General features: G+C 35.1%; 1 protein-coding gene across 1 annotated transcript in view; it reads left to right on the top strand.

Moving 5' to 3' along the window:
* RYR3 (ryanodine receptor 3) overlaps positions 1 to 18,309 on the top strand; it is a 265,038-nt gene that overhangs the window by 222,995 nt on the left and 23,734 nt on the right. Inside the window, exons 80-93 of the mRNA XM_074868153.1 lie at positions 948 to 1,027; positions 1,298 to 1,374; positions 3,026 to 3,099; positions 3,340 to 3,357; positions 3,827 to 3,907; positions 4,324 to 4,412; positions 4,821 to 4,949; positions 5,315 to 5,419; positions 6,496 to 6,577; positions 6,885 to 8,209; positions 11,671 to 11,729; positions 14,600 to 14,768; positions 15,407 to 15,493; positions 17,812 to 18,009. Of these exons, the coding sequence (XP_074724254.1) occupies positions 948 to 1,027; positions 1,298 to 1,374; positions 3,026 to 3,099; positions 3,340 to 3,357; positions 3,827 to 3,907; positions 4,324 to 4,412; positions 4,821 to 4,949; positions 5,315 to 5,419; positions 6,496 to 6,577; positions 6,885 to 8,209; positions 11,671 to 11,729; positions 14,600 to 14,768; positions 15,407 to 15,493; positions 17,812 to 18,009 (2,573 nt within the window). The remainder of the gene's footprint in view (positions 1 to 947; positions 1,028 to 1,297; positions 1,375 to 3,025; positions 3,100 to 3,339; positions 3,358 to 3,826; positions 3,908 to 4,323; positions 4,413 to 4,820; positions 4,950 to 5,314; positions 5,420 to 6,495; positions 6,578 to 6,884; positions 8,210 to 11,670; positions 11,730 to 14,599; positions 14,769 to 15,406; positions 15,494 to 17,811; positions 18,010 to 18,309) is intronic.

Below are 18,309 nucleotides of genomic sequence, written 5' to 3'. Positions count from 1 at the left end.
TTTCAGTCTACATGCGTTTACATAGAGGCATTTAAGTTGGGCCCATGGATGAAGCTGATGTACTGCCTGGAATTCCTTTGTGCTGCTCTTTGGGTGCTCTCCTGCTGACTGGTGACCCCTCTCCAGGCTCTGGGCATCTATTGGTGGGACTGGCATCAAACTGATAGGAGTGGGATGGATTGAGGTTCTCCTCCCTCAGCAACTTTACTTTAAAGCCCTCTTCACCAGCTTGGCAAGCCTGTGTCCAAAGATGCTCTTCCCCTTCTCTGACAGATGGACCCCATCAGCCCTCAGTAGACCAGGTTTCTCAAAGCGAGTTCCATGGTCTAAGTAGCTGAACCCCTGGCTGTGGCATCAGTACCGTAATCAATTGTTGATCTGCCAGATTCAACTGGCCCTTTCAAATCCCTTCCCTTTGACTGGGAGGATCAATGAAAAAACTGCCTGCACTCCAGAGTCGCTTACTGCCACTCCCAGGGATCTGTAATCTTTCTTGATACTCCTTAGACTGCTCCTGGCTGTATCAATGGTGTCACGTGGAACAACAGCAGCAGATAATAGTCAGTGGCCTGTATGAGGCTCGGTAGTCTCTCGGTGACACCCCTGATACGAGCCCCTGGTAAGCAGCACACCTCTCCTGAGTGCATCAGGTCAACAGATGGGTGCCTCTGAACCTCTCAGAAAGGAGTCCCCTACCACTATCACCCGTCACCTTTTCTTAGTTGTGCGGATTGTTACATGGGGAGCAGATCAGGCTGCCTTACTCGGCTCCAGCATCTCTCCTGATGTGATATACAGTGTATTATGTCATTATACCTATGATACATATGTGGTATATAAGGAAACAAAATAAATGTCAACTACAACTATAATAGGCAAAATTTCCAGACTGCTTTTCTGATTGAATAGTTCTGCAAGTTTTAATGACTGTACCCTTGTTTTGACAGGTCATACAGGACCCATGGTTGTTGAAACACTAAAACTTGGTATTGCTATTCTAAATGGTGGGAATACCATAGTTCAACAGGTAAAGCTTTTCGAACTACCATGAGTCTTGCTTGTATAAAGGAGGCAATTAATTCTGAGAATTATAGTGTGCTGTCATGCTTTTATTTTAGTGCATTTAATTTTAAGCTAAACAGTGAAGAAATATCAGGGTATTTTTTGGTACAATGATAATGATATTATTGCTTGCCAGTGATTTGCATGTTGAATGGTAAATCAGGACATTGTTAATTCATATAATGTTAATATAGATTTTTTTTTTTTTTTTTCCCAAAAAATGCATACCCACTAGAAAATGCTAGACTACCTGAAGGAGAAAAAGGATGCTGGATTTTTCCAAAGTCTCTCTGGCTTGATGCAGTCCTGCAGGTAAAAAGCATAAATTGTATTATTATACTTCCAGTTTTATTCAGGTTGGTGGCTTTTGTAAGTGGTTGGTGGATTTTGTAAGATTTCAATTACAGGAGTCACAGACTGTAGAACTTCTGTGGAAAATCTGTGTGAATCAGAGGAACAGTATGTCAGTCTTTTAGAGTATTCTTCCAAAGGAGAAAATAAAGCAAAGACTGTGTATGCCTTTGAAGGCTTAGTTCAGAGAGGCAGAAAAGTAAAATGTAATGGCTCCTTTACTGGTCCCAGATACCTCAAGTTTTCTGTCTGGATGGTTCTAAGGACGGAGAAAAGCCATCACTGAGGGAGATACAGGCCAGTGGAATTTTACGGAGCTTTCAGTTTCTGTACATCTCTGATGAATTACATAATCTCTGTCTCTTCATCTGAAACCTCTGCATACCTATCAGCTTTGTTAGAGATGGCATGTGGCCAGTGAGACTAAAGTAGTCCATTAGCTTGATAAATGAGAAGTTCAAATTAGTTACGGTAAAGGACTCCCATAAAGAAAGTGGAAAACTGCTAGTGTTTCTGATTACTCTTACAGTAGACAACTTCCTATTCTTAGCCTTTTAAAGCAACAGAAGTGTTCTGAAGGAGTAGACTGGGAATTAGAAGTGGAGAAGCTGTATGAAGACAGGAAAAAATGTGGAAGGAATGGTGACCTGCACTGCAGAAATTATCGCTGAGTAGTTGCAGCCTAATTAAATAACATCTATCTTGTAATTTTTCCATTTATGTAGAACAATTTGGCAAGGACTTGCTCAAACAGGACCTGCAGCAATGATATAACCAATTCTGTATGTGTATCATTCAGAACTTCATTTAAAAAGGTTTTCATGAAATGACTTGAACACTGACAAGAGAATGAAAATGATGCTTTAAAAAATGCTTTTGGTTTTAATGATGTCATTAGATAGTAGAATATGTGACTGCATTGCTGTTTAATTGAAAAAAAACAGATAATCATAGAATTATATTTGGACTGTTTGAATGAAAGTATTCTGAGTGGTGAGAAGAATTATCATTGCTATTTCACATGCTGGCCTATGCCAAGTTAGCAAAAAAAATATTAAGATGCTAGTGTATTTTGACCGCGGAAGATATGGATTCTCCAATTATGTCATTCTGAATATGGAACCAGAGATTCCATACATCTTCTAAATAACATAATAATGTATAATGTATACAGTAACAATATAATAGAAATAATAGTGAAAATTTCATGGAAAATAGTGTGACTGAGAAATAACTGCAGTAATGTCCTTTTGGCAGACAGGTTTAAGTCAATATAAAGAGGAATATTTCAGGTTCCTTTTCCGCTTTTCATTTATACATTAAGCCGTGAATGATGTTACTGGAAGTGAAGTTATGTAAGTGGTAAGACCTGAGCTGAGGCTCATTTCTTTTCAGAAACGGACACTGGACCCTTACTTTCATCCCAAGCTCTTTTATTTAATATTCATATTAAATAAAATATGAGGCAGTGCATGTCACAGTGGGGCAAGACTAGTAGTTGGAAGTGTCCAGAGATTTCCTAGAAGAAAATAATTTTCCATTGTGTACTATAGTACTTTTTCCTCTTTTTTTGTGTGTGTTTTGTTTGTTTGTTTTTTTTTCCCAATGTAAGTGTTCTTGACTTGAATGCGTTTGAGAGACAAAATAAAGCAGAAGGCCTGGGAATGGTTACTGAAGAAGGAACTCGTAAGTAGAATGAAATTGATTCCAGTAGTGCTTAAAACATTTGTGTTTCCTTCTTTAACTAGAACTGTTATTTACTGTGCTTGAGGTTTCTGTTGATAAACTTACTAAAAAGTAATTCTAGGCTTTGAGTTCTGAATATGCTTTATATTTACAAAATCTTTAGCAATATTTTTTTAAGAAAAACATTGTAACTTCCAATATTCTTATCCTGTATTCTTGTTATTTTTCTTTGATCCACAGTCATCGTTCGTGAGCGTGGTAGGTTTGGGTTTACAGTTTTTGATACTATTGTTGCAAAAATGTGTTGCAAATACAGAAAGAAATCTTTCCTTGCATCTTCCCAGATATTTTAGGTTTAGCTTTATGGTCTGCAGCAGGTTGTGTGCTCAGCTTGGATAAACAGTTTGACGCTTATTAAAGAAGTGTCATTCATATTTAAGGCATGATTTTAGTTATGACTAACCACTTATTAGATATATATCTTGTTGCTTTCTTTTATTTTTTTTTAACCATGGATGCATTGAAGTGCTAAATATTTTGGCTTTGCTTTTTCTGTCTCAGTTTTTCTTTTCATTGTTATCAGTCTGTTTCTTTTAAATTGCTTTAACGCTTTTATAATACTGGTTTTTATTAGAATTCCAGTTTTAAAAGTTGCTGTAAAATTATGTGTTCTGCATATTTAATCATAACAGTTGTCACATAATCATTGTATTTATATATTTTAAAGGTGAAAAAGTGTTGCAGCATGATGAATTTACTCGAGATCTATTCAGATTTTTACAACTACTCTGTGAAGGGCATAACAATGGTAAGTGAACTGAATTAATTTGGGGGAAAGTATGTGAGGAGTCTGTTCTTAAACAGAGTTGAATAGAACCAATTCTAATGGTTTTTTTCTTCTAATTCATTTAGTTTTCTGAGGTGAATCTGGCATGCCAACAATCTGAATTGCAGAGTTCAATTTGAATTTTTAAGTCTTAATGTAATTTTAGTTTTTATGCCAATTGTTAATAGTAAAGCCTATTGCAAGTCATGTGGATAACAATTCTTCAGTTGTAATTACATTGTGATCTACTGTAGTTCAATTTCTACCACGTGAGCATCTGTACCCAACAAGGTACTTAAAAAGAATGTATTCTCCATTTCTCCATGAAAATATGAAAATAACCTTGTATTTTTTATTCCTATATATGCTAATGAAGTACAAATAACTTCTTATTTCAGATTTTCAAAATTACCTACGTACTCAGATGGGCAACACCACAACAGTGAATATTATTATTAGTACAGTTGACTATCTCTTGCGTCTTCAGGTGAGGAAAAAACAGGAAAATGAAGAATAACATATTTGCCTTTCCTTCAATTTTACAAATTCACATTTTAATGGAATCAAATGTGAAAATGCTTTCTTCAGGGATATCTAAAATAAAGAATTTTTGATTGAGAATGACTTAATTTATTTAATCTCTTCTTTCCTTTTAAAATAGATGACTTTCAGAATTCTGTGTAAAACCAGATGTTTGTTAATTTATTTCATTGTTCACTTCTGCAGAGAGCATAGTTAGATAAAAATGCAAAAGATTATTGTCATGAGAAATAGACTGACACAGAAATACTAGATTTCATTTCCTGATGATTCAACTTTTGGTGATGCAAATGCAGGCAGTAAATATTGCATGCAGAATCCAAAATTATAAAATATAGCATTGTTTCTTTCTTAGGAATCAATCAGTGACTTCTATTGGTACTATTCAGGAAAGGATTTCATTGATGAATCAGGACAACGTAACTTCTCTAAAGCTTTGGCTGTCACCAAACAGATATTCAATTCCCTTACAGAATATATCCAGGTAAACAATATGTTTTTTTCAAGGTACTAACAGTGAAGTTCTATGAGTACATGGCCTGATCATAAATTTGTAAATACTTTGGTTTTATTTTTCCTAATTTTGATAAAGTTACATGGAATCACTGGCCCAGTGTAAAGTTAATACTAAAACATGTAAATGTCTGCATATTTAACATGATGTGACCTAGTATTTATGCACTAGATACCAAAGAGATCTTGGGAACCCTTCTCATGTAGCTTCATGGAAGCGTGAAGTTTCTTTTTTTATTTTTTCAGGGAGAAATCTTAGGAAAGCAAATTGGTTTATTTGTTTTGTTTTATATTATTTTATATAAATAAAAAATGTGTTTTTCTTAATTTTTTTAGGGCCCTTGCATAGGTAATCAACAGAGTTTGGCTCATAGTAGGCTGTGGGATGCAGTTGTTGGCTTTCTTCATGTCTTTGCCAATATGCAGATGAAACTTTCACAGGTATTTTCAGTAGTCAAGTAATCCTTCTTTCCATATGTTTATAAATTACAGTCATGTGAATGATGAAAGTTGTAGAGTGTGCTGATACTCATTGGTTGTGCATGGGCCTATTGTAATTTAGAGGTCCAAGACTGAATTTCAGGACTAGCAGCTTCATATCACTCCTTTTATCATTAATCATCACTGTGCACTCACCTTTTCTAATATCAAACTCACTGCTTCCAACTCAATTATACCTTTCTGATAACGAAGGTGGCAATTTGATCCCTTCCTCCCTGGTGCCAAAACCTGATGATCTGTCAGAACAGAAGCATCATTGAAAGCATGGTTCCCAGGCTGCAGCTAAGTAGGGCAATAGAAAAGCTGGGAAAGATTCAAAGAGGGAGGAAATGTGACAGTCAGTCAACTTGTCCAGTTAATTCATCACAGGCACTGAGCAGGAGGGCAAGAGGCCATGTTCATTTCACTGTGCAGGGCATTGTGGAATCCCATGTCTCTTCACAGTTTCAGGCTTCTGTGTTCTTTTGCAACTTCTGCTTAATGTACACATACACTCAAGCCTCTAGGCACTGAATGCAACAGTGCAGAGAGTCATTTCCTCACTCTTAGGCAGCGTGTCTGCTACCCTCTGACTTACTCATAAGATTTCTTCCCACCCTACAGAAGTATATCTGAATTTTGAGAATACTTAACAGTTTTTAGGTCACAAATCCATGTTAGACTCAACATTTTCTGTAGTTAAACTAAACAGTTCTAGCTCTGTTTGAGTGGCAATGCATTACACCGATCTATGGAGTAACCAGTTTTGTGAGTTTCTGCTGTCCCTTATCTGCACTTTGGTACTCCTTAATGCTTTATTAAAGCTTATCTTTATAGAATTAATATCTCTGCTCTAGTAAGTTACCCTCGTATTATATAAGACTTCTGATAGTAATCATAATAAAATGACGATGAAATGTTGCTGAAGAATGTGAACCACATTTAGATGACCATCCTGTATAGTTTTTTTCCAAGTATATTTAGTTTTCCAGATAAATACAAAAAAACCCCAACCTTATACTCCATTTTTTTTACAGGACTCTGCTCAGATTGAATTGCTTAAAGAACTGCTAGATCTGCTAAAGGATATGGTAGTGATGCTCTTGTCACTGCTTGAAGGTTGGACCTGTTTTTCTTTATGGTCAGATATGATTATCTCAGTTTCATAATGTAAAGTATGATAATTACGCTAATATTTCTAAGCTGTTTTTTAATTGCCTTTATGTAATGCCAGGAAAAAAACCTTTTCCATATTTATTTGATGATTATTCTGGAATATACCTAGTCATGAAAAAGAAGGCTGCTACAGAAAAGCATGTTGAAAGAAAAATTACAAAGATTTAAGAACATTTTTGTTCTGTTCTCAGCATGAATATGAAATTTATTTTTTTAAAATGTAGTGATGCCAAATAACTTCCTGTTTTAGGTAACGTTGTAAATGGAACTATTGGAAAACAAATGGTAGACACGCTTGTAGAATCATCTAGCAATGTAGAAATGATTTTGAAGTTCTTTGACATGTTCCTCAAGTTAAAAGATCTGACTAACTCAGATGCTTTCAAAGAGCATGACCCAGATGGTAAAGGCATCATTTCAAAGAAGGAATTCCAGAAATCAATGGAGGCTCAAAAACAATACATACAGTCAGAGATTGAATTCCTGCTGTCCTGTGCAGAAGCTGATGAAAATGATATGTTTAACTATGTTGATTTTGTGGAAAGATTCCATGAACCAGCCAAAGACATTGGATTTAATGTAGCAGTATTGCTAACAAACCTTTCAGAGCACATGCCTAATGATTCACGCCTTCAGAGCTTACTTGAACCTGCGGAAAGTGTTCTTAATTACTTTGAACCATACCTTGGCCGTATTGAAATAATGGGTGGAGCAAAGAAAATAGAAAGAGTTTACTTTGAAATCAGTGAATCTAGTAGAATGCAGTGGGAGAAGCCGCAGGTGAAGGAATCCAAAAGGCAGTTCATATTTGATGTTGTAAATGAAGGTGGGGAGCAAGAAAAAATGGAACTCTTTGTGAATTTCTGTGAAGACACGATCTTTGAAATGCAGTTAGCATCCCAGATCTCTGAAACGGATTCATCTGAGAGGCCTGAGGATGAGGAAGAGGCAGAGCCTTGTTATGTAGTGGATATTGGAGATGATGAGGAAGAAGAAAAGTCCCTGGAATCTGCTTCAGCTTTTGCAATGGCCTGTGTTGCAGTGAAAAAGAATGTTGCCAACTTTTTTAAAATGGTCACTGTGAAGAACCTAAGAAAACAATACAGGAAAGTGAGAAAGATGACAGTAAAAGAGATGGTGAAAGTGTTTTTCTCCTTTTTCTGGATCCTATTTGTAGGGATGTTCCAACTGTTCTTCACCATAGTGTGGGGAATTTTCCAGATTCTTTGGAGCACTGTATTTGGGGGTGGCCTGGTTGAAGGAGCCAAAAACATTAAAGTTACTAAAATATTAGGGGACATGCCTGACCCAACACAGTTTGGAATCCATGATGATGTTATGGAAGCAGAAAAAGCTGAAGGCACTGAGCATGGCATCAGAGCTGAACTTGTGCAGTTTGTGAAGGGTGAAAAGGGAGAAACTGACATAATCTCAGACATTTTTGGCATTCATACAAAGAAAGAAGGTGGCTCAAAACATGGTCATGATGCTGGACTTGGAGATATTGCAGAAATCCTTGGTACAGATATCCAGTCATCTTTGGAAAACACAGTTCGGAAGAAAAAAGGATTACAGGTATGTTAAAGACATTTTGTGTTTCTTTGCAGAAAATAATAATAATATTACTGAGTTTTCTATTAGTAAATTAATTATTTGCCAGTTAAATGATTAATGAATATTCTCAATGAGAACATTATTTATAATCTGTACTCTTAAAAACAAACAGGATTGTTTATGTGGCAGAACAATTCAGCCCAGTGTAGTTTAGCTTTCACTGCAGTAAATTGTTGTTATTGTTCATTTGGACTTTATTCAAAACAAAAATTGCTAGCAGCTTTCTAGGCAGTTCTTGCTTTAAATGGTTTACAGTCTTGTTTATTCTGTGTACCCCATTTTTTCACAGTATATTTCAATTACTTTTACAATTTGCTTTCTCCATAATGATGCCTTATCATTATCATCTTTCTTCTACATACTCTACTGATCACATACAATAAAATATCCTTTTTTCCTAGTATTTGAAATAATTTTGCCTGAATTTATTGTTACTTTAAGTTTATCATATAATCATTCTTTGCTTTTATTCTGTTTTATAAACAATATATTTTGTTCCACTCAGCTGACCTAAATATAATTTATCATTCTGTTTAAAAATGGATTGAAGTAAATGTAAAAACCCAAATGCACTTGTCATATTTGGGAAGTCATTATGTTTCACTCTATACTTCAGATCTGTTTCTACTTGTTATTCAAAGATATCTTTCCTCTCATTATTAATCTACCTTTTATGGTATACTTTCCAGATATTTTCAAGATAAACCTCCATTGTACAACTTCTTAGTTCATTATTTCCTCTTCATTTGTATGTTTTTCTCCAAGATTTGTTTATTGTCTAGGTCAAACTATATTTTTCATTTATTTTTCTTATTTATTGATTAATTCATTTTTATGTGTGCACTTGAAAATGACAGTCTTTTAAAATCCTGTCTTATTTAGCATAAATGTAATGTGGTTGGTATTTATAAATACTATTTTAGCAGATCTGAGTAAATATTTTGGATTTTTCTTCAACAATAGTTGAAGTAAATATTTTCCTTCAGATCTGACTAAATATTTTAGAATTTGCTTTACTTTGATTTATATATTTTTCTTGGATTTGTTTGTAACTATTGATAAAAATGCTCAGTAATTTATGGAGATACTTTGAGTCATTACTGCAAAGTCACCTATGCAATTTATCCAGCTTTTACTTTTAATACGTTATCTAGTGAAAGTTACCAAAATAATGTTTACACTAATTCTATATTACAGAAATTGCTATTCACGTTGTGTATATGAACAGCTCAAGTAATCCAGTTAGAGCACTGGATATAACTATTAAGTAGAGCTCAAAGAAGAAACGGCAATGTAAGAATCAAAAATTCACTTTGGGAAGTCACTGTTTTTCTTAAGCATTTACAAAAATAAAACTCACACAAATGGATAGAAACAGAAATTTGCCTCTATATACTGGAAAAGCAGTTGTGTAGTGATAAGGTCAACATTACCATATAGCCAGAAAAACTGCAAAATAACCTATGGAATTGTATATGATGAAGATTGTTAGGACGTAGTTTTTACTGTGAAGTTCCACAGGAATCTGTGCTGAGAGCCATGCGGGTTCGTAAATAAGAGAAGTGAGTAGTGAGATAACAGAGTTTGCTGATAAATCTGTTATTCATAGCAGTAAAATCAAGAGCTAACTGCAAAGTTCCCTTGAAATAGCAGATAAAAAATCTGTGAAATTATATATATGGGAAGAAAAGTTATAATTTTACATGCAAAATGTTGGATTTTGAGCTCATTGTTACTGCTTGGGTATGAAATCTTGGGAATATAATAGAATTGTACAGAAGTATCAGTTCAGTTAAAATGTCAATCAACACACATGAAAAAAGCAAGCTGAAATTTTGAATTGTTCAAAAAGGAATAGAGAGAGGAAACCTCCAGAATATTTCTATGCTCCTTGAAAACAAATCTGTCTCTTGAAGACCAGGATTCCGCATTTCAAAAAGAATGTGATAAAACTGAAAAAGGTTCAGTAAGGGTCAAAAAGTTATCAAAACTCAATATGGAACAAATCTTGTGTATAGAATTAAGTAGATTAAGTAAATTCTTCAGCCAGGAAAGGAGACAAATGAGAGAGCATATGATAGAGGGATGTAAAGGATGGACAGGGATTTATTAATTCTTCCCCAACCCTACCCCTTAGAAGAACTAGGTGTCATTAAATGATCACTGAATTGCCTTCCACCAGCTTGAGATCTTAGAGGAAACTCTTTGTGGAAGAGATACACATGCGTCCATCACATGTACTAGATGAGGTTCCTTCCATCATGTGTACTTGATGAGGTTCTGCAGATAAGAGGTGTGATAAGAAAGGCAAGATTGATTTAGTAAATTCTTTTATCAATTCTTTCACTACTTATGTGTGAGAGAGAGGCATCCAGCTGAGTAGTGGGGAATAAGTTTAGATAACTGTATTTATGTATTAACCAGAAATGTAGGAAAATACACCAATAGACAATCGGTGTCTAAGCACTTAGAGAGAATACAGAAGAGGGTAAAGCATTAAGATAGGTTTTTGTTAAAGTGAATGGTAACAAATTTAGACACTTTAGATTCCTTTGTGAATCTAGGACTTTGGAGCCTGCATCTCTTTAACTTCCAGTGAAGCTTAGATACTCAAACTGTATTTGAAATGAGTTTAGTTTGGTCTTGCAACACTGAGCCTAAAGGTGTTTGAAATCCAGGCCTCAGCTTCTTTGCTACAGTTAGCCATCTGTAAAATTGTATATTGTTTTTTCCTCATCTTAAGGGAATGTTGTAAGCACATACTTAGATGGTTGTGAGGTGTGCCAGTAAAGTTTTAATGAACCATCAACCCACCTAAGAGAAATAGCTTGAAGAAAGCATTGTATAAGTAGAAGTTGTTTAAATATTTGTCTATTTTCAATTGCATCAGTTGATCTTGACAAAGTAATTGGGTTTTGTAATATCTGATCTTTTCAGATTTTTGATGCTATCATTGATATCACAGCATATCATTGATTCCTCGTTTCATATTTGGACACAAACTGATGCTCATTTTCCACATAACCAATAACTTCACTGAGTCTTTCTGAGTGACTTTTGTATTGGGGTATGATCTGGATGTAGTTACTTTCATCCTTAACTGGTCACATAATCTGTCTGATAACCATGTATAATTACTTTTAAGTTGTTCAGTCAACTGGGCTAGTTACAGTATTGATAACACTATACTGAAAAAGGCTGAAGAATATTGATAACACTATATGGAAAATACTGAATTCTGCAGTTTTCACTGTTAAAATCTAGTCTGAGCTGTTTTTAAAAATATAACACATTAAAAGTGCAAAGTGGTATAAAATATATAGTGTGGTAATTATTTTATTTGTTTCTTAGAAAACAGTAACTAAAGTTACCAAAATTTTATTTGAATGGCTCCATTTTGACAATTAAAATACTTTTTGCAGATATCTGAGATTGCAAAAGAAGCTGAAACAGAAAGAAAGGCAGAAGCTGAGAAGGCTGAGTAAGTTGTTTTTGCACAGCTCCTGTTTAATTCCTTGCTACTTCCTAATGCTAGATAATTTGGCCAGGAAGAATCCAAGCAATGCTCAGTATTCAGAGGACTCTATGTACACTTTGTCTCATCAGTATTTTGAAAAGCAGCACAGTCCCCAAGAGGTGGCAGACCATCTCAGTGGTCAAACAAAATGGCAATCTGATTTTTGTGGCCCTTGACAGTTCTGCAGAGAGCTGGGGATGAGTCTCTTGAACCAAGTAACAAGCGATAGGACAAGAGGGAATGGCCTCAAGTTGCACCAGAGAAGGTTTAGACTAGATATTAGGAAGCATTTCTTTACAGAACAGGTTGTTAGGTGTTGGAATGGGCTGCCCAGGGAGGTGGTGGAGTCCCCATCCCTGGAGGTGTTTAAGAGTAGGGTTGACATAGCGCTGAGGGATATGGTGTAGATGGGAACTGCCAATGTTAGGTTAATGGTTGGACTGGATGATCTTCAAGGTCTTTTCCAACCTAGATGATTCTGTGATATAAATCTGTGGCCACTGTCTCTTTAAAAATTCCCATAACTACCTTTAAAAATGAGCATCAGGCTTGAAAACTCTGCGACTTGTCATTACTGCTATTTACACTTTCCCTACTGCCCACTATAATTTTCAGACAACAGTAGGTGATCATTGAAACACAAGATTTGACTAACCCAATAATTTTTATTATTACTTTTTTATCTGTTCTCAAGTTGTGAACTTGACAGCTGATACATTCCTTTGTCTAGTCATCCTATATATGACAGCCTTATAAACAACACTTAAAATGCTTACCTAGCTTTAGCAGCATCCCGCTTTTAAGGGGCATGCTGTCTTTCCGGACCTGTAGCCACATTGTAGGCTTGCAGCCTGATGAGCACCCTTAAAATACTTGCAGACACATGCAAAAGATCTCCTAGAAATTCTTACATATTCAAAACCATACATCATTTTTTTCTTTGTTTGCTATTTTGCTTCATGTTTAAAATGCTTCACTCAGCATCATTTATCTTTCTCCTCTTACCTGCCAAAGTTAATTCTTTTAAGTGTGCCATTGGAGTCAATATTTTAGGACCAAATACACTTTGTATAGCTTGTCTGAAAAGTATCCTTTTTTTTTTTTCTCTGTATATATATGTTTGTATGTGTGTATGTATGCATACATGTATATGTGCATATATGTATATCTTACATGGACAAAAATGTGGACACATATATGTATGCTTACATATGTGTGCATTTAAATGGGGTTTTTTGTGTTTTTTTTCTGTTACTTCATTAAAGTATGCCATTAACACTACCTGTGATGGTTCAGTATATTTCCATTTCCTCTCCGTTACCTTTCAGGCTGTGTCTAACATACTTCTTCACTTTAAAAGTTCCCTTCTTGCATTTTATTGTACCAGAACCGTTTTGATACGATTTGTCTCTCTCTTCAATCCCTGCACGGATGTTAAGCACATTCATTGTTTAGAGGACTTCCAGTAATTAAAAAGTGCACTTACACTCTTCTGTGGTTTTTTTGGTACTGTGTATCCAAAGAACCTGTTGATGAGTGTTACTCAGTATAAGAATCTAACTTCAAAATAAGCAGTTTCAGAAACTGTTGTTTTATCTAGACCATATTACAATGTACTATTTAGTTGGTTAATATTTAGACTGGTCAAATGACCCCTTTTAAAAATTTTGTTACATTATATCACTGCTGGGCTTTTTTCTGTGTTGACTGATTTTGATCTCCCGATTTAGACACTAGTAGCATATTCAACAGTGCTTCAGTGAAGCAGTTTATAAATATCTAGGAATTTGCCCAAAATCTCCTGTGCAACTCATTTTCTTAATAGGCTTTTTCACCTCTTCTTTTCCATAAGCATGATCTCTTTGTACCTCTGTTATTTTATTTGACTTACTTTTCCTGTTCCCTGTTGTCTTCACTTGTCTGCCATGCTTAATTCTCCTCTCAAGTACTTTTGCAATTTATTCAAATTGCATTCAGTTTACAAATTTGAGTTTAAACGGCTTACATTTCTGAGACTGCAACAGGGACTTTTTTGGTAGAAGATAAACACATTCTTAGACACCCATCATATGATTCCTACTGCAGTAGTACTGTGATAAAGTGAACCACATACGGTATTTTGTTATCCTCATGCCTTAAACTTTCAACCACCTCGATGCCTCAACAGTCTTTTTACATATATGCAAATTCAGCTTTTTTTAGTTTAGTAACTGAATTCCCCTATTACTACATACAGTCTTTATACTTAATTTTCATAAGGGTGTTTCAGTGGTGCAGAAGGAATGATTGTCATCTTCTACATGCCTTGTAAGGTGCGACCCTCTGAAACAAACTTCCTTGTTAATACTCATTCACCTCTAACAGCAGTGATTGTCTTGACTGAAATTAATTCATTTCATGATACTGTGATTCAGTTATAATACCGTGTACAAATCCCAAAAGCTTTATTTCTCTTCTTCAGCCCCAGGTTCAAGAAAGTACATGTGAACTCTTAGAAATTTTATGTTGCTTGTATTGAGCATATATGTACATTGCTGGTTTTGGCAAACATCCACTGCATGCATGGCACAGTAACTTCTGCCTGGTTTTTGGCTTCTTATCCTTTTCATCTCCCCTCAACAACTCTATTCTTGCATATTGTTTGAAGCTAAGGTCACTTTTTTTTACTCCAGGTTTACTGTCTACCTCAAGTCTTTTACTTACAATCATTTTTCTCCCAGTGTCAAAACTAATTTTCAAAGCCAAACTTTCTGAATTAGAATCCCTTCTAAATGAATGCATTTACAATACAGAAGTTTGGCTAGGTATTTTTGTTTAGACAATGTTTCTTCTAGCATGGAAGATGGTGAGAAACAAGATAAAGCAAAGGAAGTACAATCTGAGCAGCTAGAAGAGGGAAAAATGAAGAAAAAGAAGCGAAGGCATGGACAAAAAATTGAGAAACCAGAGGCTGTTATGGCTAACTTCTTCAAGGCTTTGGAAATTTATCAAACAAAAATGCTTGTAAGTTCTTCTTAAATTCTTTAGTCATTGAGTTTTTATTTCTGTAATACAGAATGCTTATTTGATATTGAAAGGAGAAATGTCATCATAAAAGGAACATTGACATGAGTTTTCAAATGACTGGCTGTATTCAGTCTTTTGTGATTTTTGTAATACTTCATAGAGTTATATAAATAGAGTGTTTGTGTGTGTAATTTCTCCTTGGTCTAACAGGACAGATTAATTTCTAGAGCTCCCTGTTAGGAGCTCCCTATTTTCCATAATCCAACTTCTAGAATCTCTAATTCTATTTTCTATAAGATTTTTCTTTGTTCTTAAAAACATCAAATGATGAACTCTATGAAACCATCTCAAGTAGTTTATTCCAGTGTTCTAGCATTTCTTTTCCAGATTTCCTTCTAGCAAGTTTTCCTTAATATTCTAGATCAGTCTTCCCTGTTGCAATTTTAAGCCCATTATTTTTGATCCCGCTTACCATGAAATGGGAGAATAGGCTGCCAAGAAATGCCCTTGCTCATTATAACTGGTATATGAAGGCAACACAATTATGTATTTATCTTCTTAGAAACCTTGCTGCCTAATTTTCTTTTCTTGATATTAGCTACAGTCCACCTTTAATTTTTTATTTTTTATTTCAGCACTACTTGGCAAGAAATTTTTATAACTTAAGGTTTCTTGCTCTATTTGTTGCATTTGCCATCAACTTTATTCTTCTATTTTACAAGGTAAGATTATGTATCGCTCTTTAAATGTTTTTTTGGTTACTTCCAGAGGAATATTTAGTGATGGTTTCAAGGCTTGCTTAATAAAGCCATTATTACAAGCTCTTCAAACATGAACTAAAGCATTTAGATATGAAGTAGTTAAAATAATATTTTAAATTTTGTTACTAAAATTTGTGAGTTTAAACCTATTCTGTTTTTGTTTTCCTCAGGCTGAATGAGAACAGATCTCGTTCATCCTTTATAGTTGAGCTTGTGTTTCTAGGCATTTTTTAATTTGCTCACATAAGTCTGTTATTGTTTGGATTGTTAATCTTGTCATGGGAAATATGAAATCCGACATAATTCAAACATCAAAAATGTTCATTTTTTTCTCTCGTGTTTTAAAGAGACTTCAGTTCACCTGATTATTCTTAATTATTATATTTCTGCTTTATCTTAAGAACCCTACTGACTACATTCATTTTTTGACTGGGAAATCGTTTATACATAATTTCAGAATCAGATTGATGTCTCAATTTCACTACATGAGTTCATATGTTTTAGTTATACTCGATTTGCTTGTAATTTTTTTTCATGCCTTTCAGGCCTGAGGTTTGGCATGTTGGGGCAAGTTCTTGCTTTATTTAATGTCTTTTTTCATATTTTGTAATGAATTTGGTAATCTCTAATGAACATCAAATGTATATTTTTTTCCTATTCTGTGTTTTTATGTGAGAGTATAATTCAGTTTTTGTACTTATTTGCTCCATTTTCTTTGTTATCATTGCCAATACAGTTGTTAGTGACTGTTGTGAAGATATTTCTATACTGGGATTGGGACTTTGACTGGTATGAGCAAGCAGAAGAAATATAAAGCAAAAGAAGCCTTTTAATACTGGGCTACAGTTCTTTTTTTATATCACTGCTGAAGTTATACGTCCATACTTTAAATGTAATCTTAGGGGTTTTACCTGAATCTAATGAGTGGTTTCAGGTTCTGGTGTATAACCCAATGATACAAAGTAGAACATCTTCAGCAGCCTTCACTAATTTTATTCCTGAATCTTGACAGCCTCTATCCATGAAAACTCTGATCCATAAAAGCCTCATTTTTTTCTCCTTTCCATACAGATTTGAAGACTTTAAGAAAAGTCCTCCTTTACCTTTATCCTGGAATCTGGCCCTTTTGACTTTCCCCTTCTAGATATAGGGTGGAAGCTGGAATAATCTGATGAATCTTGTGTTTTTCAGTATCACATTTTCTAGTCCTGTTGTTTGCAAGCAAAAACTTCAGAGAAGACAAAAGCAGCTGGCTTGAACATTCAGTTTAGAAATAACTGAATCCTGATCTCAAATATGTTGAAAAGCAACTCCTACAACACAGTTATAGTCTTGGAGACAGGGCAGGTAAAGATGCAGAAGGCTCCTGAAAACTGGGTAGAATGTATGTGCACCATTCCAGGAGAAAGACCATCAGTGCTGTTTAAGGCTCCCTTCTTGCCTCTCCCCATCCCATATGGTTAGAGAAGATGGACTTCAAAGGTATACACAGAAGTCTGCTCTTGTCTATGCCAGTCCTTTTCTCCCCACTCTCTTCTGCTTTTCATTGGGTCTTGTGGGTCAGCCAACAACCCCATTCTGTTGCAGAGTGAGGACAAAAGTTTGTGTTTATCAGTAGAAGTATATCTGTCATAGATAGGAAAGGGTCAGTGGGAGCCAAACAGGACTGAACAGGACTTCAGCTTTCAGGTAAAGCTGACAAAAGAAGGGCACTTAGGGCTTTAATTTTAAAGGCCAGATTTTTAAAGTTGCTGGAAGAATTTAGGACAGTATGTCCGCTTTATGGCTCGGCATATTTACAAAACACTGATTAAATACTGTATTAATTTGTAAGCTCTAAGTCATGAAATATAAATATATGAACAATGTACAAGTTGATTACATGAGAACTTTGTTTCTTTCTAGACTCTAGTGTATAATCAGGAACAACGTAGATTACAAAACAAACTGTAAATTCAGTCATATTAGATAACCCTGTCATTGCTTGGTTCTTCCATTTTTGCATGACTTTTTCATTGTTTGTTTTGGTTCTGCTATGGCACTGTTAAAGGAGAGATTTGTAAACTGTTGTATGCCTGTACTTGCTTTTTCTAGATTCTCTTTTCAGTGACATGAGATGATACGGAGGGTTCTGCTGTGAAAATGAAGGGCATTACTGTTCAAAGCTAATGCTCTATCATCTTCCCAGGAGCAGGCTTTGCAAACATCATTTGTCATTTTAGTAAAGGAAAAGCTTTTAAGTTTGTTGTGTGTTTTCAATGTTCCTGAATTTCTGTCAGGTGACAGAAGAGCCACTTGATGAAGTAGAGGAAGATTCTAATCTCTGGAACTCTTTTGATGAAGAGGAAGAGGAGGAGGGCATGGTGTTTTTTGTTTTAGAAGAAAGTACAGGTTACATGGCACCTGCTCTCAGAGCATTGGCAGTTATTCATACTATCATCTCCTTTGTCTGTGTGATTGGATACTACTGCTTAAAGGCAAGTTCTGAATCTTATTATTAATCTATTATTTGTTAAAGAACATTGGCTATGTCCCAAAGTGTTTTTTGCAGCTAATACTGGAATATCTATTTGTACCTAATTGTTTACAAACTCTTACTATTCAATATGTAGATGTTTTCCTCATGTCTGGAGCATTTCCTCTGCTCGGTCTGGCAGAGATGGAGTTAACTTTCTTCATAGCAGTGTGTTTTGGATTTGCAGTTAAAACAGTGGTGGTAACACATCCACCTTTTGGTTATCACTGAACAGTGCATGCACAGTGTGAAGGCTTTCTCT

The sequence above is a fragment of the Strix uralensis genome, chromosome 4 (assembly GCF_047716275.1).
Source record: "Strix uralensis isolate ZFMK-TIS-50842 chromosome 4, bStrUra1, whole genome shotgun sequence".
NCBI classification, from domain to species: domain Eukaryota; kingdom Metazoa; phylum Chordata; class Aves; order Strigiformes; family Strigidae; genus Strix; species Strix uralensis.
Note: the sequence above shows the minus strand (reverse complement) of the source record. Positions and strands in the feature narration are given on the sequence as shown.